This window comes from Mytilus edulis, chromosome 5 (genome assembly GCF_963676685.1).
Source record: "Mytilus edulis chromosome 5, xbMytEdul2.2, whole genome shotgun sequence".
NCBI lineage: Eukaryota > Metazoa > Mollusca > Bivalvia > Mytilida > Mytilidae > Mytilus > Mytilus edulis.
In genome coordinates this window covers 74,069,181-74,092,023 of record NC_092348.1, presented here as the reverse complement: position 1 = coordinate 74,092,023, position 22,843 = coordinate 74,069,181, and the positions used below count along the sequence as shown (strand labels likewise).

The 22,843-nt window shown below is 32.5% G+C and overlaps 2 protein-coding genes across 5 annotated transcripts; one reads left to right on the top strand and one right to left on the bottom strand.

Moving 5' to 3' along the window:
* Window positions 1–7,605: 7,605 nt before the first annotated feature.
* LOC139524454 (uncharacterized) lies at window positions 7,606–14,325 on the bottom strand. 3 transcript variants are annotated; one of them, XM_071319240.1, is made up of 5 exons: window positions 14,179–14,325; window positions 11,649–11,800; window positions 9,706–9,897; window positions 8,825–8,929; window positions 7,606–7,951 (listed from the first exon to the last, which is right to left on the bottom strand). In XM_071319240.1, exons 2-5 carry the CDS (start codon window positions 11,796–11,798, stop codon window positions 7,757–7,759), a joined length of 642 nt encoding a protein of 213 aa, XP_071175341.1. In that variant the 5' UTR covers window positions 11,799–11,800; window positions 14,179–14,325; the 3' UTR covers window positions 7,606–7,756. The 3 variants fall into 3 exon arrangements, with proteins under 3 accessions (XP_071175341.1, XP_071175343.1, XP_071175342.1); XM_071319242.1 differs by having other exon boundaries at window positions 14,161–14,238; XM_071319241.1 differs by lacking the exon at window positions 14,179–14,325 and adding an exon at window positions 13,282–13,479.
* LOC139524453 (serine-rich adhesin for platelets-like) lies at window positions 13,373–21,187 on the top strand. Of its 2 annotated transcripts, none has more exons than XM_071319238.1 (5): window positions 13,373–13,494; window positions 16,065–16,207; window positions 17,426–17,732; window positions 18,280–18,481; window positions 19,049–21,187. In XM_071319238.1, the coding sequence occupies exons 1-5, from the start codon at window positions 13,461–13,463 to the stop codon at window positions 21,090–21,092; spliced, it is 2,730 nt and encodes a 909-aa protein (XP_071175339.1). In that variant the 5' UTR covers window positions 13,373–13,460; the 3' UTR covers window positions 21,093–21,187. The 2 variants fall into 2 exon arrangements, with proteins under 2 accessions (XP_071175339.1, XP_071175340.1); XM_071319239.1 differs by lacking the exon at window positions 13,373–13,494 and adding an exon at window positions 15,236–15,413.
* The last annotated feature ends 1,656 nt before the right edge of the window (window positions 21,188–22,843 follow it).

Sequence of the window (22,843 nt, the reverse complement as noted above, 5' to 3'; positions counted from 1 at the left end):
TAAAGTAATATAATCGGATTATCTTCTTAGTCAGTCTTGTCCCTTGCGTTCTATTAACCGATAAATATACAAATTTGACATTTTATGAATAGTTTGTAATTCACTAAGATGCGACATATATATGAAGTGAGATATATGGCATTAGATAAGACCCATATCTCGCGATGAACATAAATAATCATAATTGTTTTTATTGTCAGAATTATTGTACGAAAAGTACTGTGCCTAAAATACAATAGTCACATCTAATTTGGCTATAAATCGCAAAATTTATGAATGATTTTTTATCGACTGTCACATGAAATCTTTCATTTATTCGTGTAAATTGTATGTTTAATGACTCTTAAACAAACTTTTTAATATACCTTGTCGCATTACTTTAGTCGCCAACCACTCATTTTCATGTTATTGGGGGCGTTTGTTCGACATTTGTTTTCCAACTGAGATATGTAACACAAACGCTTTTTGTAGTAAACATATACAGGAGACAGGAATTCTTAGTATAGTCACTTATGTTTTTATTAATATTTACTCATTTTCATTATATATCCAAGATATGCATTAATACAAAATTTATCTTTTTATTAATAATTTGAAAAATCGTGTGTTTTTACACAGAAGATGGATAATAGGTGCCTTATAATTGACATTGCGTCAGTGGTCTCGTAATAGTGTTCTCTTCTACATTGGTAGTGGTCACATTTTCTGTATTGTCAAGGCACATATGTTTTTAATTGTTACTTTGAAAATTGTCTGATAGAGGAAGCTCGGTTTTGTATTGAGCATTTATTGCATTTCAGATATAAATAAAGGCAACAGCAGTATACCGCTGTTCAAAATTCATAAAGCGATTTAGAGAAAACAAATGCGGGTTACAAACTAAAACCAAGGGAAACGCATAAAGGTGTCAGATCACCAATTAAAAATCCTTATCTGTTCAACCAAATTTTGCAATTTTCACAGCTTTCTAAATATTTTACCTTTAGTTTAACTTCAAGGAAACCAGGTATATCCTGAATTGTACATGTATCACCTTCCTACATGCCAATTTTCAACCAATGTTTAAAGTCTTGTAACAAATTTCTGATTTTGAAAAGACAGGTACTACCAAAATAACTCCCGGTTTTCTAGAAATCTTAAATTAGTGTACTATGTAGCGCATTAATCCTGAATTTTTAATGCAAACTCAAAGACAAGTGAATTTTGGCTCAAAATGGTCTAAATATATTTCCCTTTCACCAAAAGTTTCATTTCTGCAAATTTGTTGGTTAGTTTAAGTAAACAATGACATCAAAAGCACTATTTTGTGTCAAAGTAGGACTACTTTTACATACGTTCTAAATCTGAGGGAGTAATTGGTGGTCTGACACCTAAACTATAAAGGAAAATAACGAAACAACAGAAACATTGAAGTGAAACAAAAAAAATCAAAAGTTTATTTAAGTTTTAAAGAAATTGGAATAACTTCCTAGATATAAACATGATGTTTCCGATTAAAGTTATTTCTAATTATCATATTACAATGTACGCAGTCTTAGTGTCGAATATTATTAGTACATGAGTATTTCGGTTTTTATGATACTAATTATCTAATATGTTGAAGGCCCTTTTGTCTAGTTTTATAAACAATACCATTATAAAAAATATCAGAAACATTTTTCGTCGCGATATCGTTACTGTTATTCACTTTTCCAAAGAAAATGATTGTAAAAGGATAAGAAAAGGTGGTCAAGCATTACGACAGGATCAAGAAAGTTCTGATACGTGAGCGTGAAAGCTTACCGACAATACAAGTGCAAGGTCAATGGATAATCTAATTTATTAAATTGTCATGTCAATTTAAAAAAAAAAACCAGCTGTCTGTAAAAATGGGTTAATATAATGATCAGTTTCGACAAATATTAGAGTGAACTACCACGAATTGTGAATTGCTCTGCAACATTTAAAGGACAAGAAAAATATAAACGAACATGATTGTTTTCATGATTTATGAGTGACTTAAATACTTGGACTTTTTGTCTGATTTTAAAAACAATACTTATTGTAAAATATATTTAAATTGGTTCTCGCATCGATATCGCGACTGTCGTTCGGTTTATCGGGCGAAATGCTCGTAATACAAGTCAAATGGGCGTATAACATTTGCGCCATATTTGTAAATTACATTTTTTCATTTGTGCAAACGCAAATTTTCAATTGCGCAAATTATAAATTTTTCATTTGCGCCCAGTTAATTTGAAAAGAACATCTGATACATTTTAGACTTTTATTGCGACAGGATCGAGAATGTTCTGGTGACCTTGAGGGAAATCTAACCGGGAAGACACGCAAACGGTTAATAAATAATCTTGTCAGGACAAATTTTGAAAAAAAAACAAAGCTGTCTGTCAAGATGGTGTAATGCAATTATCAGTTTCTTAGAAAATTAGAGTTTTAAATGAACCGGTGTAAACAAATCACAAAGGGTATCGTAGATTTCTCTTCGACATTTCAATGTCAAGACATTGAGATCGTGAAATAATGTTTAAATCCTTATCTAGTATTTATATGTATGAAAAAAATCAGTGCTTACAAACGATACGAACTTTTTCATGATGATGACATACATGCATCCATATTCTTGTGACATCCAATTTATCAAAATGTTGTCTAACATGAATTATCACTGATATGGTCATATGTATAAATAAACTGTTTACAAAACTTTTGAGGTTTTTAAATACTTAGGCTTTTCTACCTCAGGAATAGGTTACCTTGGCTGTATTTGGCAAAACTTTTAGGAATTTTGGTCCTCAATGCTCTTCGACTTAGTTCTTTGTTTGGCCTTTTAAACATTTTTTTTTGGATTCGAGCGTCACTGATGAGTCTATTGTAGACGAAACGAGCGTCTGGCGTAAAAACAAAATGTAATCCTGGTATCTATGATGAGTATATTGTATATATATTTGAAATCAACTAGAATGATATATTGATTGATGCTAGCCTAACGTTTAATAGGTGATAATCAAGGCACATTAAAGACTAGAAAAGTTCTATATGGAGTAGGATAACAAATAATATAAAAATGTCACCTAGAAACCTCTCATTGAGTTGAATCAACTATCATCTACAGTGCAAACAGGTCTCGATGTGTTGAACTTATTGTCATTATTTCCGAACGGACATGTCATTGCTTACTATAACATACAAATTATAGAAACGGATGTTCTTCACCGCACGATTCTCTTAGCCGGACATGGAATTACAAGACAGTCGAGTTCACCTTTATGCACCAGGATACCAAGGAAATACTCAACCAATAAACATTTTTTTTTTAAATTATTGCATTTAGGTAAAAATGTTAATTAGACCCATAACGAGTTATCATTTATAATACTAAATGTTTATAGACATGCGACATGGGAATAAGACAAAAATTAGTTGTTTGTTTTCATCAGTTTGATTTCATAAAAACAGGTGGTAATACAGTTATGCGTTTACATTTAATTAAAAGATGCAACTATATAATTGTAATTCACAGAAATATGACGAGTTAATATCAACAACTAATTCCCCAGCATAATTGAAGTGAGTTTCAAAAGTGAAGTTTGACACAATTAACCAATCAATCAATAAAATGTAATTTATTAAAGACTATGAAATTTAGGGACTGTAAGTTCATTTATGCATTTATTAAAATGTAAATTACAAATTAAGTTTGTTATTTTTGTCTTTATTTGTAGCTGATCTAGTTTTGTCTAAAGTTGACTTGTTTTGGCGTGCATCGTACAAAGACTTATGAATACATCTTTTTTTTTAATTTAGAGTTTCTAAGCATGAAAAATCAACGTCGGTGACACCCTAACACTTCTTCATTCATATCAATATGACATATATAATACCATATACAGTTAGTTCATTTTAACAGCTATTTTGTTTTCTCTGATGAAAGCGAGACAATTCAAACTGTTATTGCCAAATAAAACAACAAAGTCTCAAAACAGAATTGCTGAGAGAAAAAAAATTACCGCAGCACCATTGCAAAAGCGCATTCAGTCAATCCAAATTCATAGATGGACCGAGGACTATAACATCTCGCGGCTATTGGTTGATGTGTGCCACAACCACTGCCCGTAAAAACATCAGAATCCGAAACTTAACAAACGATACAAATAACTTTTATGAAAGATGACTTTTATGTATTCAATTATTTTTTATGTTGACACCCATAAAACCTTTTTTCTGTGGGTTGGTCTTTATTATTTATCAAAATGTTGGTTTTTTCGTATATATCTGAAATATCTGCCACTGTGACTATAGACGACGCACCACTAGAATGGTCGGTTCCTAAAAAAAAGTTAAGTAGAGTCTTTAAAGCATCTTGAGAACTAGAAAAATAATAATAATAACTCAGTGTTAAGCAAGAAAAGAAATTACAGCCTTATAACGGGTCGCCTATTTATTTCTCATTTAGTTTTATCACTTATTCTTTAAAGTGAAAAAAGTTCAAACACGAGGTATTGAACGCATTGCCATTATTACCAACCGGATATGACAAATTTACTGTAACCTGCAAATTATAAAGACGGATGTTGCACACTGCACGATTCTCTCAGCCTGACATTGAATTCCAAAAAAAATACATTTTTGATACTTAACCACCTTTGAGCACCGGGATAAAGGAAATACTCAACCAATAAGCGATTGGATTGTTTACAATATAGGTTAGATATTATTTATACTAAATATCTATAGACATGCGAATTGGGAATAAAAGCAAGAACATTTTACTTTTTTGTTGTCCGTTTGATTTTTTTTAAAAACCCACTTCAGATGCAATATTATAGTAATGCGTGTGTATGTAATTAAAGGATGCAAATATATAATAATATTTCACGGAAATAATATTGCATTTATATTAACATTTAACTTACCATCACATTAAAAGTGCGTTTAGAAGGTGAAATAAATAAGAACAAATAACTAACCAATCAATATTTCAACTTAAACAACACTGACATAGTTATTATTTCGGCGGATCAGTTCAGTAATTTAAAAAAACATGATTGACATCTCCGTCTGGTTTTTTTTAAGAAAACGCATGGTTCATTTAAATACACGGGTATACAGAAAAGGTAATGTGGAATGATTGCCAATAAGACAACTGTCCAACTAATCCCCAGTGAACAGTTAAGGGTGTGAACAAATACAGATCCTCGTACGGCCTTTAACATTGAGCAAAACCCATGCTAAATAGCTATAAAAAGGCCTCTGAATAATAGAAAAATTCTTTATAAACTTGAGCTATTGAAATGTATGTTTTACAAGATTTTACGGTTTCAAATCTACTGCACACTGTCACACCTTTCGACAATAAATGCCTTTTTCGTGATGCTCGGCATCAAAATATTTGAATATTCAATATCCTGTACAAAAAGCGAATGTTCAGTGTACATACGACCCTAAGTAAAAACCAAAAAGTAAAGGACAAGGAATCTGAGCAATGCGTGAAGGAAATAAAATACATTGATATCAAATGATTTTCTAAGATTTATAACAACAAATTTCAATACCACTATGTTCGTATTGTCATGCAAGTTTACCAATCTAATTAAAACATAGATCTCTGAGCTCATATGTAGTATATCGTAGTGCTCTATTATATTTCATATATAGTATAACGTAGTCTAACGAAATCAGAGATCTATATTTTGATTAAAAGTATACAGGAGAAATGTACTATCCCCGAAATTACAATAAAAAGGGGTAAAACTTAAAACACCTGGACAATAACTTTAAACATTAGGCCGCAAAGGTTCTTGCCAAGTAGATGATTCTGAAATATGAGATACTAATTTAAACGCATTTTGTACCAACAACTTATTGTCTATGTAGGTATTGATTGAAATATCATATTGTTTTTTGTGTATTTAATTTATTCGTTCGCTTATTTGTAAAATATGTCTCGTAAAAAAGACCGTATGATATATCTGTTTTGAGTTTCTAAAGTGAAACATAAACTTCTTTACTTATATCATAAAGCATATGAAACCGTATGTACATTTTTACAGATATGTTTTCTCTGACGGAATCGAGACAATTCAACCGGTTATTATAATTACCATGCCGAACGAAAAAGTCTAAAAAAAATAATTCTGAGAAACATAGAGCAACACCAATGAATCTGTTTCAGTCAGTGCAAATCACCACACTAACAGCACAGATGGAAAGAAAACTATAACACCTTGCTGCTGCCAGTGATATGCCATTGACTGTGGCTAGTATATTAACATACTTTCATACAAATGATATCAGGAACATTACTTCCGTAAAAGCTTGGTCTCATAATGAATACATTTGCCAATGGACTTATGGCAGACAACAATAAATCAATCGGCAGTCTCTTTTTGTGTAGTGGAATTGGGATTCTTACAAAAGAAAAGGATCTAAGATAATTGCTTTTGGCCGAAACACACGAAACACGAAGGTGTGTTTTGACATAAAATTTGATAACAACTGTCCTTTATGCCTGTATATGGCATGGGCATACATGAACCACGGCAGCTCGCCTCTAATAGAGGGAGTACAGTCGCTAACACTTGTCACTGAGTCTGAATTTTATCCAGGCTGAACTTATCTTAACGCTATGATAAAATGGTCGCTTTTAATCAGTTGAGTGTGTCGAAATTTTCATCAACATATTTGAGACCACAGTTGTCTTCTAGATGTTTATTGGTCGTTTCATAATTGGATTGTTGCTCATTGACGTATACCCAACAATTTTTTTTTTCTATTCGTATTTCTCAAATCATTGGCTTTTTTCAAATGATTTTTAAAATTTAATATAACAGTGACAAATTTGAAAGGTGTTTTACGAGAAGTTGAATAGGCTTACCTACAAACTGTACGGAGAGCATCTAATATTACTCTCCTTTTTAGAGAGAGTTTTATTGTTTAAAGCTTTGTGTGTGGTGCTCCGAGTCCATACTTTTGTCCGATCATGTTTCCATTTGTTTGGACTGTTGTTTGTCAGTTCGACTGGTTTTCATTTGGCCATATTGTTGTCTATTTTTCTTCGAATTATGAATTTTGATTGCTCCCTTTTTATTTTCCCCCATCTAATAACCTTTTGGATTAGTAATTGTTTCTATTATTCAAGACGATTAAGTTGGTTTTGATAAGGAAGAAGAAGCAGTATTGCTTCACTTTATAGTCTAGTACGTCTTAAATTTTAATTGTTCATTTTATTAAATTATGAATACATCAAACAGCTGCATGTATTGCAAAGGTGGTAAACTAGACTCTAAAAATTCATAACTACGTACATCCGTTTAAAATATGAATCAAAATTTTAAAAAATATATTAGTCGAAAAACAGTAACTCTAAAACGAAACAAGACCGGGCACGACGATAGAGCAAGAGTCTCCTGCTAGGTATGTACTTCCCGTCTTGAAACTTCAAAATCAGATAAAATGTCTGACGTGAGTTGAGATATGAAAACATGGTTTCCCTCATAATTTTGGTTTAAATATGCCATAAAACTTGTTAAGTGCTTAGTTCAGCTCGTCTATCTCGTAAATCTGGTGTCAACTGGTCTTTCAAATAACAAAAAGACAAGACAAATGTATAAAAAAAAGAGCATCTGTATTGAATACTACGAATAATTCTGCCTGCAGAACAAATGAACTGTATTTTTATAAGTATTTTGTAAAGCATCGCAATAATCTCACAACATAACACATAGAATTGCACATATACATAATTAATTATCTATATTCAGTATTTGGATTCTTCAGGAGAGTCTGATGTGGTATTGTCTTGGTCGTAGACAGGAGCATTTCCAGGGGGTTTCCGTTCTACACCAACGAAAAGCAAGACCGTGTTTTCAGTTGGAGGATGGTCTCTTCTCAAGAGATATATATTATACGCTAACTCAGCTCCCATTATGAAAAATGTTATGAATCCAAAAGCCTGTAAATGAAATAAAGTACAATGAATAATTTCAGAAACATTGTTACACATAACACATGTTATTTTTGTAAACGATTATCAATATACAGTCTATCTACAAGAAGATTACCTGGACTTCTAGTTTTTATAAAACGGCGACCTTCATTGAGGTAGCTGTGTCAGTGGACTCACTGGAGTAGTGTTAACAGCACGTGCAATATTGTAGTTAAATAATACAAAAGAAAAATATTGTGTCACATGATAATACGTCGGGTACTTTTAAAACTGACCATACAGATTATGTCTTTCTCATTGTTGAAAGTCGTACGTAGAACGATGCTTGCTAACATCCGCATTATTTGTTCGCTGCTGGATAGTTTGTTTCATTAGCGATCCTGCCATCCTCCCTATTTTCATATTGTTACATTTCGATAATAAAAAAAAACAACAAAAAAAAACCATTATATGCACACCGGTGCTACGATAAATTTTAAAAACTGAAGATATCATGTTCCTACATGGATCTTCTCGTCGTGATAGATGCTTACTTCCACGCTTACGGGATTTGCTAAATTGTCTCAATGACAATCAAACCAAGCGCCTTATTTTATGTACATAAATGCCATGTTCATTGAATTTTTTTATTCATTTAGACATAATATTTTGTTTGTAACCGGAGAACATTATTCTTCTTCAAAATAATTTTGTCTCATCCAGGACTCGAACCCGGTAACTCTGTATTACAAGGCAGCGCGTTAGGAGACTGATCCAAAGAAGTACTTCTGTAACTCAATCGTTTACGGTTGGCTAAGTATTTACCACATGTTCTTAGGGATACAATCCCGTCGCATGCTTAAATTGCCGTGTAATACTTTTTATACTCAGTATACTTACCGCTGCGGCTTTGTATCCTCCGTAATATTTACCACACTCATTAGCAACAACTGCTATAGATGAGATAAAGAATGTAACTGCGAAAAAGAGGCTTACTGCTGGGTTCTGAAATCAAAAGTGAAATTTAAACACGGTATAGTATGTTTTACAACATTGCTGATAGTCTAAAGAATCAATTAGGGAAACAATTGTAATTCAAAATACGTTTGATTATCAAATGAATTTTAAAAAACACATATAACTAATGCAATTTATTACAAACTTTTGTGTGACAATAATGCAATAATAATTCGTTCATATTCTTCAAATGCACATCTATATTTCTATAATAACGAACGATTCCAATAACATGTTTAACCCCAACCACATTCTATATGTATGTGCCCAAGTCAGAAGCCTGTAATTCAGTGGTTGTCGTCGCTGTGTTACATAATTTGTTTTTTGTTAAAAAATGTACTTACAAATTAGTCCGTTAGTTTTTCTTGTTTAAAATGTTTTACATATGTCATTTCGGGACCTTTTATAATTGACTTTGCGGTATGGGCTTTGCTCATTGTTGAAGGCCGTATGGTGACCTATAGTTGTTAATTTAAGTGTCATTTGGTCCCTTGTGAAGAGGTAGAGAGTTGTCAAATTGGCGATCATAACACATCTTCTTTTTTTTATTTTACGTCACAGTGTCTATGGAACAGCATGAATCAGATCATGAGTGACCACAAGTTTGGGAAGTCAAAACATAAAACAATCATGAACATCGAAAATTTACCAATACCAAGTGACCAGTCAGTTTTCAATGGACAAGAATTGAGTAAAATTAGATAAAATGAGAAGGGAATTCAAACTGCATGTCATATGTTGTGGAAAAGAAGATAATTACTTACCCATATAAGCCACGGGAATACCCACAGCAGACGTGTATTTAGACTGAATATATAAATGATGTATCGAAGTATATATGTCAGGATGCAAGACCCAAAGGCAAAATTGTAGAAACCATAGGCAGATGTATACGCTGCGTAACAGTCAACTCTTTTTGCTGCTCCTAATATTATACAACAAAGCAACGAAAAAAACTGTAAATAGAAATATTTGCATATACTAGTAAATAATAGTCGATTGCTCTTCATTAAAGGGGAAAACCAAACACTAAAAGCATAATCAATATAAAAATAAAAAGTCGTTTTATGGTTGCCAATAGACAACTCTGCACCAGAACAAAAATAACTAAGAAGTTGGCAACTATAAATCAACATATTACCTTCAACGATGACCAAAATCCATTATCATAACAAGCTGTAAAAGGCCCTTAAAAATGACATATGAAAGACCATTCAAACGAGAAAACTATATAACGTCAAGAGTTAAGTGCAAAACAATAAATGAAAACCAGATATGATGCTACCAATCAATACAAACCAGACAATTTGAAAATTTACAAAATGTTGATTTAGTGTTGATAGCTTAGCGTTTTGTGACAAATAATGCATGGAATTCACAACAAAGACAAATAAAAAATCCAATCGATACATTTTGTTAAATGGGTCGTATTAATTAAAGGGTAGAAAATTAGAGGGGCCAGGATATATATGGTTCGTTTGAAATATTAATGTACATACAGATACGTGAAAAGCCTCACATATGTTGTAATGGTTATTTTAACGGTCGGTATCCAGTGACTCAACATACACGACACTTCGGATTTCAATCCATTTCCGAATTTCAGCAAGACGTACATGTATAGCTGTGTATTTATACATACTAGAACACACCATCGAAATCGCGGGGAAATAGAGCGTACGTAAACTGTAAAATGAATTATAAGTGGATAATTCCAGGAGATGTATCAAAAGTCAAAGGTACTTGGGGACTGGGCAATTTTATTTTTTTTTGCCCTCCCCCTTTTATCCAAATACCGATTTTTATTCTTTCTGTTTTTCTGTATACTATGAACAATCCGGACGCAGTTTTTTTTATCGTTTTTCTCCCAAAATAACCCAAACTGAATAATCATAAGAATGGATGACAAATGCGACAATACATGGTACATGTACCTATAGGACACAGAGGCATGATGATTAATTTATTGTGGAAGGAAGAGAAGCGACACACAAAATAAGGTCTTCTCGTTTAATAGTATAGATGTACAACTCTAATAGCCAACCAGACACCTACCACTCTTGATCTGTACCATAGGTTTTACGGCAGAATAAGAGAGGTCATAACGTTATATCCCAGGCGATTTTATGGATAAATAAATTCCGAAAAGCTTATTAATCGCGAGGAAAAATTACGGAAATGTTGACATGGTGAGATTTTTTCATTTGAAAAGGTCTACATACCCTTTTGAAATGCTTTTGAAAATTGGAGATTTTCACTGCAAAGGTCTTGACAATTTTTATTGTATAAATGTTAATTGTCGTTGAAAATGACATGTTGTAGATATGGCTTTCTTTATACAAGTGAGCCCTATTTGGGATACTGATATACAAAGAAGAATAAAGTGTGTTTTAATATCAGAGAAATGGCACATGAACTTTATACATAAAGGAAAATCATTGGTAATCATAATAAAAGTTCTGATTATTGCTTCACAAATATATTCGAAAATCTTTGTAGTAACAGCAGATGTTGTTTTAGTGAGGGTTGAGATGATCACATTTTTATTTTGCCGTTGGTCTTCAACTAATTAAGAAATCTGCACTTTTATCCTTACTAGGCCGCCTTAGTCAAGTTTTTGTCTTCCACGACCGGTGTTTTGTTGCGATATGTTTTCTCTGTTTTACTACTACGTATGTAATTTACAATTTACAATGTATATACGTACTATTAAAACAACATTAAATATTCCTCCTATACTCTTTATAAAGGTCAAACTAAGGTCAAATTTCCACACTTTGATCTTCTCATCTCCACTTGCTTCGTTTTGTGTAGCATTCTGGGTTGTTTCCTCATACGAGGGTGGTTCATTTTCCATGGCTGAAAAAAATGTATTTTTTTAGCACTGATTATGTCTGTTGTATATGTCTGTATGGTAGACTGATGTAGTCCATGTCAATGAGACAGCAATGAACCAGAAATGACACACAGGAGCTTCAATATAAGGGAGCTACCATTTGATTTTTAGGGGGGGGGGGGGGGCTAGGATGAAATTTGAAAACCAATTGGCAGGACAGGAGTTTTGAGTAAAAAAAAAAGGCAGGATGAGACACTTGCAAAAAAAAAAGTCAGGACGACATTTTAGGTAAAAAAAAGTCAGGATAAACTAATTTAAATCATAGCCCCCCATAAAAATCAAATGGTAGCTCCCTAAGACATGTTTATATTATACCACATGTTAAGCTGAGATGTCAAGCTCTTAAATTTTCCCGCGTCCGGAACAGTAGAAACAATATGTATTTGATTTCCTTGATTCTTTCCAAATGCAGAGAAGTTTTACAATATGAAAATGATTAAACTAAACAATTATTTTGCTTTATTTGTTAATTGTTTTACGAGCGGTCTCATGTTCATCGAGTTTATAAATCTTTATACAGTCTTTATATAGGTTCAAAGTACCACAACTTTATGTTTATGACAACATTATATTAAATTTCTGAACATTTATTAAAACTAAAACAGCTTGTATTCGTGTAAATAGTTTAAAACTGTCACTGGGACAGTGTTTGTGTGTATTTTTTGCATTAATACATGTTACTTAAAGGATGTGGGATGTATATACATTAATGTGACCACTACAACTAATGACACAAACAAACTTAAAACATCAATGCGGTTTTATACAATAAAGAAAATATTCTTTAAATATAATTTATATACTAGTATGTTAAACTTTAATTGACTTGGGTTAAGATAAGTGTTTGTTTATTATACAGACGCCATCCAAAGAAATATATGTAAAATCGTTGTGGGGCTCATATGGACGGGTCCTTTTCTTTTTTCCCCCACTTTGTTTATGGTACACTTTCAAAACTGATAAAAACATCCATCCTGCATGGTTTGGTGTACTATTTCACACAATTAAAGAGTTCTAGAAAAAACTATTTCTGTCCTCATCAATCATTTAACTGATACATTACTGACTCCCAATGATAGTCTACTATAATATAAGTCTAGTTTTTTTATGCCATAAGAAAAGTTCATATTTGAAATAAAAATAAATTAATATGATGTAGTATATTGTGCCGAATATGGAAACAGTATATCTATATGTACCTGGTCGAATTGAAATTTAACAGCATTTACTTAATATAGAAAAGTTAATAAAATCGGTTGTCAGAAAATCTTACTAATATTAAGGTAATCCAAAACGAAAGGAAGTATATTATTATAATGAGATCATTATTAATTAGTGAGAATCAAGTATTAACAAATTTTCTTTATATAAAAATCAATTAATTACAAATTAACACATGTAAATACAACGGACGTGAAGGTAAATGATTGCTTAATTAACTTACCTATACTGTCTATAAACAAACAAAATAGTTACAGGCAGGCGTAATTACAATCAATTAATTATTGAAGGGTGTTTGCATGTCCCTTTGGCTGAATTTGCTAATACACTGCACAGGAAATAATTATGCACTATTTACTTTTGTTTTACATATAAAACTTGACAATTCCATTTAACTTCACAATGTACAGAAGTATATCATATAAGAAGATCGTAGGTAAATATACATATATACATTTGTGATAAGTATGTTCAGAAGCATGTGACATTGTTTTTTTTTTGTCTGACTATTCGTAACTATTGGGACAATTTTTAGTCATAACTGAAAGACATAGATAACAAACATGTATTTAAAGTCTGTAAACATAATTCGATTACTAAAAGTAACCGAAGCTCTGTCAAGTTTTTTTTTAACCGACAGAAGTAAAGGGAAATAACTCTAGAATTTATGTAAAGAATACGCCCATCTATCATGGGAATATCACTTATATTTCATTTTTTATATATTGAGAAGTATTATACTATTGTTTAAACATGAAACAAACTAGAAATGCAACAGAAGATAAAATGAACATAAATGAAGGAGATGCATGTGGTTCAAAATTCCAAATACATGAGAATATATAAACAATAATTGTAGTTTTCTAAAGATGAGCATATTAAGTTTTCAGACAAGAAATATCAAAACTATCAAAATAGCTTGAAAGGAAAAGAACTGAAAATGGCCGCATTTTTGTTTTAACCTTGAGATCTCTGTTAAAGCAATTTAAATTATATATTTTTCAATTCACTAAAAAAACTATTCGTTTTCTTGTTTTTTTTCTCTGTGTCTGTAAATCTTAAAACGATCATAAATGATTATGATTAACCAAAAGTCTCTTACATAAACAAGAAGTCTTACCTCACACGGGTTCAGAGTTTCACACACAATTCATTGGTCATGAACCCAGTCTATGGCTGTATCTTTTAGTACGGTGTACGACCTATATTTTTATCATTTTGTACCATGCCGTGAATATTTATCTTTTGTTTACCTTTGGACAGTGTATAGTATCTAAATAAACAAATAAATATACATCTACTATGCAGATTTTGAAGTTAAAACTTCAGAAAAAAACAGTCCTGATTTTACATTTTCAATCATAAAAAAATAGCAAATCAAATGTAAAGTGACAAATTAAAATGTAATTTCCTTATCTCAATAAAATGTAATTAGAAAAATATAATTCAAAAATTCACAAACAAATACTTCTGTATAGAAATAGGTCTAAGGTTTTGGTTACAAAGTGTTTTTCAATAGTATGAGAGTAAATACTCGAATTTGGATAAATATTGTCAGTGTATGCAAAGGGGAGATTTGTAGTGTAAGAACCCCTTTCTAAAATATCTTCAAAATCGCGTTAAATAAGACAATATTAGTGAGGAACCCAACCTGACGCCCATTTTTGTCCAAGTGGAACCCATATACGAGACATTTTTTATATCAAATACATTATATCTCGATCCTTGCCTAAACACCATAGTTAAAATATTAACTTCATGGCCATTTTGTGACCTTTTATATTATCTAAAAACTGTCACCGAATAGAGTGCAAGCGTAAATCATATCAGAGTATATAAAAACTGCACAGAAAAGATTATTACATTTGTAATTGTTATTTATATCAAAAAAGTTATTATGCGTACTCGATTTATACATGTGGGCAGAAAAAAATAAGAATTAATAAATTTACAAATTAATCCTCTTAATCGGTTAAAACCATTATGCATGATATGACTATACCCAAGCTGACTTACATCATTAAAAAGCGCGCGCACCGGCTGACTGACAACAATGCACGCGCTAGCATCGCGTACAGTTCAGCATGACAGAACACGGACGCTGACACACTGAACAGATCTATATATGACGTCTATATTACATATACTTTTAAACGTAGGCAATGACACTAACGGATACAGTTCACATGAACTACTGACAGGATATGAGTTGAACATTTCAATTTAAAAGTATATAAAATATTTCCGATTTAGTATTGTCGATTATTTTTAGAATAAGTTGTTGACGTCTTTGTATGATTATTTAAAATCTTAATAATTTATAAATTTGATAATATAGTATTTGCATTATGGGAGGTAAGTTAATATTTCTTTTAAGAATGAATTTCTCCTGAAATAAAAAAAAAGGAATATACTTGAAGATTAATGAAAATATAGCTAAGTATCTTTTTCTAGTACGCAAAATTTCGACACAGTAGAAAATTGTAAAACAAAATGATATCTTCAATTATTGTTTATGTTTTGTTGGGTTGCTGTCATATTTACGTATACCCAACATCTCTTAATAATTCTGGATTCTGTTCTATCGTTTATGTGAATGTAAACTGAATTGTTTACATGACTATGCATTTCTGTAGTTTGTCCACTTCACCTTTTCTAAAGTCCATTAATCTAAACTATTTATTGAAATTTGTGGTCAAGAATGCGATTATTTCGTTTGTGGTTTAATTTAGACTTCGATCGTGTATTTCACTAATTTTCACAACAAATACTTTCTGAGAGCAATGTTTGTCACTAGTAATTGTAAACACGCTCATTTTAAGGTCCATTCACATCTTATTACAGTTCTTTGCGTAAACAATTAACCTGCATCTTCATATTTGCTAAGTTGATAAAAATAAAATAATTATTTGATAATGTAGATAATCGGCGATGTTACCAGTAGTAGGCCAGCACGGTTAGATCGTACCTATACAGATCACATGACAATTTTATCTTTATTTTCAGAAATATACAATACAGATTTATATGTGAAACAGGTTAATGTTGTGGACAGTTCACGAATAAATTCATTAATTATGGTTGGATTATCGAAATCTGGGTATCTCGAGGTCAAACAGCCGTCAAATATTAAAGGACGAAAATTAAAGGTAAGATTTTTTATTATTACTTAAAAATGTAAATTTAATTCATAACTTGAAATTAGTATAAAATGTATGCAGCATCTGACACTAAAATTTATTTTAGATTGAATACAATAGTTTCTTTAGAAGGGAAAAACTCTTATTCCCCGTACATGAACTTTGCAGGCTTTTCGTCAGATTGGTCTGGAGATGGTCAAGGCGTATTTCAACATACCAAACAAATGTGCCTTTATGTTCACATACTTTTCTAGGCGCCGTGCACCGAATTGATTTTTTTTTTGTATAATTTGATCTTGTCCTGAATATGCATGAAATATTTGATTATATGCGTTATGGAAACATACATCAATCAATCAGTTTAAAAGAAAACAGTTTAAGCTTTGAACTTGTACAGGTATTAGATATTCTATAATAGATTAAAGTAAACATCAAAATTATTACAAGGGCTGTACATGGCATGAAGTACCATAAGATGTTTTATCAAAACATATAACGTTTTAGGAGAATTCTGCTTGGAATATTGTTATTTTTTCTCGCTTGTGAAGTATATGTGACTCATATGTCTTAAGTGGTTCACAGGAAGACTTAACCAATGACAATAACTAATTACATAGGAAATTAAATACTCGACTCCCAAAGACAGTAAAAATTTTGAGCATGCAAACCACTTAATAATCTTTATGCAATATACAAGAAACTGCACTTTTTAATCTTACAAGAAAAGAGATTTTCCAACCTCTTTGCTCTCCGCGAGTGTTCCTTGTTAAAACTATATTAACATGAAACGATCATCACCAGTGTGGGGTACCAGTGATACTACTTAAATTATAATAAAACCATCTTAATACCATTTGACTTCAAAAGTAACCCTCCATAGAAAACCACGTGAAATAGTTCTGAAAAAATAACGGTTTATGTAATTATGAACCCGTAATCGTCTAAACATCTGGATAATTATCTTACATTAAGTCGAGATAAAAATTATAGTGCATAAAATATTGGTAAAAGAAAAAAATAAATTTATAAATAGCAATAAAAATGACTATAAAGTACAATTAAATAGACTAAAAACAAATTGATGTTAAATCAATCAATCAATCAATCAATCAATCAAAAACGAAACAATCCGTATTTCTGCAAATTGACTCAAATCTTTTTGTCGAAATTCTCAGGTCCTGAAATAACACTTTTCATTATAAACATAACTTCGCTTTTTTATTTCAGACATGGAAGAAAAAGTTTGTTGTAGTTCATAAGATGACAGACTTGGCTGCTGGAACCTTTGCAGCAAAGTTCTTGCTCTATAACGACGAAGATGATTCAAAACTAACAACAAGTGACAAACAAGCATACATCTTTGACCATGTCACATCAGTTGAGACAGCCAAGTCAAAGACACGCCCTCTGGCGTTCCAAATTGTACAGGAAGCGCCTGCTTTGATGTTGTCAGCAATGACGGAAACAGAAACAAACGACTGGATGACGTCTTTGAAAGAACTTTTCTGGCCAGATGAAAATAAGCCACCTGGTGGTATGTAACTTTTTCTTGCATACATTGCTTATTTTGTTTTAAGTTGAATTGTGGTTTTCGGTTGTCTATTTTATGAACTTTAAAAAAAGGGGGTTCACCCTCGGGACTCCTCATCCCTGGATCCGCCACTGTGATCTCACTGACGTTAATCTTTAGTATTCAATATTTTTACACATACAATTTCAAGTTCAGCGACAAAATAAATGTTCTGAATATAACAAAATGATTCATTTTCAATGCTTTTTAAATTAATTGTTTTGAACTAAAGTGAAAAATGAGACGCCCATTATTAGTATAACAACATTTGACACTTATAACAATTTTGTAATAAACAAACGATTAAAGATTGAAGAAAGTCGCAAGAGTCAATAATCAGTAAACACCCAATACTTACTAACATGAAATATCTGGCATGCGTATTAACAACACAATTAGTCTTTAAGCATTTTCTGTTTTAAAAAATACGACTAGACTTTTGGGTTAATTTTTGTTTCCTCGCTTTTTTTTTTAATTTTACAATGTTTTAACAGATAAGATCTATTTTCAGATACATTTCATGTGACTGCTGAACAGAACGATGATGCAAAGACTTGGTCACTGTCCGGAGATTACTGGTTGACTGTCACTCCAGAAATTATCACCATCAAATCTATTGAAGACAATTCTATACACGAGTGGAACTTAAATTTTATAAAAAGATTCTTCATGGACAAAATTGATGTCAATATTCTAATAATAGAAACAGGATCGTAAGTTTTATATTTAATTTATTATTCGTTAATTTATAACGATTTTATGATATGAGTAAAAGTTTACAATGAACAGCGGCCAATAGGACAGCTATTAACCAATGACTGAAATATTTTAAGATGCTGGTTTTGTGTCCGTTTCTACATGCGCAGATGACATTTCAAGGCGAAAATATATTTGTAACAGTTGGTTTAGTGTGAATTTGAAATTTGCCTCATTTAATGTATACAATGGCCTCTTTTGAGTGGGACAGTGGTGTCGAGCGAGAAGATACATTTTTTTCTTCAATTGTCGTTCTTGTCAGTTTAAACTTGAAAATTGGTAATTGCAACTCTTCAACTTACCATTTAACTAATAAGCTAGAAGGAAGATTTAGTGTGTCTGGAAAAGTATTCCTAATCAACGGTACCCCACAAACAAGCACATTGACTGCTGACAGAAAAACAGGGTTCATATCAAGCAAGAACACATTGATATAAAACATGAAGTCTTGTTAGTATGCATGTACTAATTTCAAACAATTTCACCTTTGGTAACATTCAAAATTTTATTTGATTCTATTTCAGGATTTCTGAATTTGGAGAAGCAAATTTCCGGTTTAGATCAACTTGTGTACCCGATATATTAGCTGTCATCAAACAGAACATTCAAAAAGCGATACAGTTGAGGACGCAAAGAAAACGAAATCCTAATTCTAATTCTGAATCATCGTATGCTATTGTACAAGGCAACTCATCCACCTCTTCAAATGATAAAAGTTTCCAAAGTCTCCTTATCAGGAGTAATGATACACAGAATAGCAGCACTATGAGTGTCTCAACAGTCGACACTATTCCCACAAGAAGCAGGAGCAGTAGCGAAAATAGTTCTACCTCTGCGGGTGAATACAATTCTTTAAATATTACAAACAGTCGTGCAAATGAAACAAAGATCGTATCAACGCTAACAGTGAGTAAAGAAAATGGAAGAAACATTGAAGTGAAAATCGATCAGTCAGGATACAGTCATGTAGAAACAATTCAAAATGAAAGCGAGCAAACAAACATTGATGTCAAAGCCCGATCCGCGTCAGGTTGTGTAGAAAATGGCGACGACTTTCACAGATCGACATCTGTCTGCTCTTGTGATTCTGGTTTTGCTCAGTCCGTCACAGACTCAACATGCGTAGATGAAAACAAACGGCGAACGCATATTAGTAACAATTCATTTGATAGTGGAATATCAACGTCGATTATAAAACCAGAAATTTCAGCATCAATAGGGGGTATATTTGTAGTGACGGAAAACAATTCACAATCGTCTAAGAACACCTTCGTGCCGTATTCAAAAGTTATCGAAGAAGCATCAGTAAAAGACGATACAAAACCTGTAACCCGAAAGATCAGTAATAATAGCAATTATGCAAGTATTTATTGGGATGCTGAAGTTGATACAATACATGTTTCGAGCGAACCGGAAAAGAAAGAAAATTTATATGAGGATTTAGACAAATATAGGAAAAACCTAAGTAAACATCTCGGTTATGATCCAAAAATAAATCCTTCTGAAGTACCCCCATCACTACCCGACAGACCTTCTACGTTGCCAGTGAGGCGAAAAATACGGTCTAAAAGCACGAAAACAAAAGATAAGAAAACAACAGCAATACAAGAAATGTTCAGAACTGTAACACGAGGTCGAACAAGTTCCATATCATCTACGTCATCAAACACATCAGAAGGTGACGAAGATAAATTGAATACCACTTCAATAAGCAACAGACCAAAATGGCCGCTACCAAGCACCGCTGTTTCCGGCAATAATGAACTGTATACATCTGTTCCAGACACAGGAGTATTCTCTTCCGTTAGACCTAGAGCACGTTCGTATGAAGACAGACCTACAACAAAGCCTGAACTTTTTAACGATAGTATTGTTTCAGTAAAGAATTGGCCGATGGCGGCTGCTTCTAATATGGGCTTGAACTCAGTGTATGATCCGATTTATAGCCAAGTAAATAAAGACGAATCTGGAACGGATACTAATTCAATATCAAAATGTCGCTCTTTTAGGAGAAGTAATAGTTCTATTGATTTAATGGTACAAGACAGGCGTCGTTTATCACAAAGAGCTGTCGATCTTTTGACAGGAGATTTAAACGACGAGTTAGTTCCAAAACACTCTGATATACTGACTCCCGTTTCAATATCGCAGCCTGAGGAGCCGGATTTTATTGACTTTGCTACTGAAATCAGTGTACCAGAAGATCAAAAAGATATGAATGCTGCTGAAAGTGGTGACGTTTGGAATCCATTTCCAAGAATAGCAGATTTTACAAACGCTATACCGCCTGAGGATGAAAATTCAGAAACTCTTCCTTGTATACCGGAACTTAATGCATCGGATCCATTCGATATATTTCACATTGGAGTAATAAGCTCAAGTTTTGGTTTATCTACAGACAACTCTTTTATTCAATCGGATTTCGTAACAGAACCATCAGACTTAGATAAGACTATTTATAATCCAAACGAAGAAATTTACATGGACATGGGAAATCAGACATTACGTCATGAACAGGCTGTAGAATATGTACTTCCTACGGAAGTGTCTCGGACTTATACCTCATAATTCATGTGTAGTGCTATTTGTGTTTAATATGTAGTAGGATACCAAAGTGCTTTCAAATGTACATGTGAGATTAAAACATAAAACATATCATGAAATTAATGTGTTGTCTTATTTCCTTCTAGATATGACTATCAAGGGTATAAAGGTTATTCAGATTATTTATCAATATACGAAAACTTAAACAGCAAATATCTTTTAAAAACCGATCCTGTCAGGTATCAATTTGATAGAACATGTATTCATACATGTTTGTTTATGAATTAGCTTTTTATTTTTGAAGGAAGAGTTAACTGTTAGATTGCTAGATTGAAGGTGGCCGAGTGGTCTAAGTAGTTACTACTGTAATCACTAGCCAGTCAACACTGAGGTTGTGAGTTCACACCGCTCGTGCAGGTGCACTCGACTCCAATCTTAATTGACTAGGATTGTCAGTTTTCCTATCGAAGGTCGATGGTTTTCTCCGGGCACTCTGGCTTCATCCACAAATACAAACTGGCCGCCTAAATGCGGTGCTTAAAAGTGGCGTTAAAACACCAAAAAATAAGATCTTGCTAGATTGACAACCAGGACCGTAAATTTAAGATATACCATCATAGTTACAACTCACGAATGTCTTTCTTAATTTTTTTTAAAACAATCGCAATGAATAATATAAGTAATATGGTGTTCGTCAACAAGACAGCAACCAAACGACAAAAATAACAAAAACAAAACCTCCAGAGATCAACTAAAAGTCTTAGACATGTACAAGTGTCTTCACGATAAGCAAAGCTCTTAATCGTACAAGTAAATTTAAGGAGATGTGGTATGAGTGCCAATGAGACAACTCTCCGTCCAAGTCACAATTTATAAAAGTAAACCAGTCTATAAAAAGGAACAACAAATAAAAGATCTTATCAATATTGTATTTCGGTCAAATAACAACAACATAAGATATGGCATACTTAAAATACTTATGTGGTCCTTGAAATTATATATATATATATAAGCATAATACGAGGTCAAAGTACTAATACGATCATACTGTACGAGTTTACTTCATTTTTGAAGGCCGTTCGGTTGACTATAATCGCTTACATCCACTTCATTTGAATTTCTGTGGATAGTTGTCTCATCGGCAATCATACAATATATCTCCTCATTTGTATGCCCCATTTATAGACATTATGTTTTCTGGTCCGTGCTTCCGATCGTCTGTTCGTTCGTTTGTCCGTCTGTCCCGCTTAAGGTTTAAGTGTTTGGTCAAGGTTATTTTTTTAGTCAGGATGATATGATAACAAATATATGTATATATATATATATATATAAAGAACCAGCACAGCTATGCAAACATATACTTGTGGAATATATTTATTTATCCTGCAATTGGGTGTTCTATTATACAGATACAGCCCTACAGATATCGCTATTCTGTATCTGTGCACTATACAGATATCGCTTTAAAGCTCCGCCACAACCGGACTCAGTATTGTATGAACCTGCGTGACCTCAGAATGTGCATTGCAGACGCATTCCAATGACGTATCAATTGCGAATTAACGATTACTTTTATCCATTCTGTTTGTTTTCAAACATTTCCTCAGAGCAATAAGAATCACACCAATTTTCTGATAACAGACACACATGAACAGCAGGCCACTGCTGGTCGACGAAGGGTTGACATAAATATCAATACTGGGTCATTTTTATGGAGTAGGTCCGGTAACTTATTTCCTATCTAGTCACTATATTAGCTTTAATTTATTGTGATA

What these genes read in the sequence shown, in the direction of transcription:
- LOC139524454 (XM_071319240.1), bottom strand. Translation starts at nt 11,798, where the DNA reads ATGGAAAATGAACCACCCTCGTATGAGGAAACAACCCAGAATGCTACA. An exon ending in TATTTAATGTTGTTTTAATA is followed by an intron (nt 9,898 to 11,648) that starts GTACGTATATAC and finishes TTCTATTTACAG; the next exon opens with TTTTTTTCGTTGCTTTGTTG. An exon ending in TATTCCCGTGGCTTATATGG is followed by an intron (nt 8,930 to 9,705) that starts GTAAGTAATTAT and finishes TTTTGATTTCAG; the next exon opens with AACCCAGCAGTAAGCCTCTT.
- LOC139524453 (XM_071319238.1), top strand. Translation starts at nt 13,461, where the DNA reads ATGTACAGAAGTATATCATATAAGAAGATCGTAG. An exon ending in TTAAAGGACGAAAATTAAAG is followed by an intron (nt 16,208 to 17,425) that starts GTAAGATTTTTT and finishes TTTTTATTTCAG; the next exon opens with ACATGGAAGAAAAAGTTTGT. An exon ending in CTAATAATAGAAACAGGATC is followed by an intron (nt 18,482 to 19,048) that starts GTAAGTTTTATA and finishes ATTCTATTTCAG; the next exon opens with GATTTCTGAATTTGGAGAAG.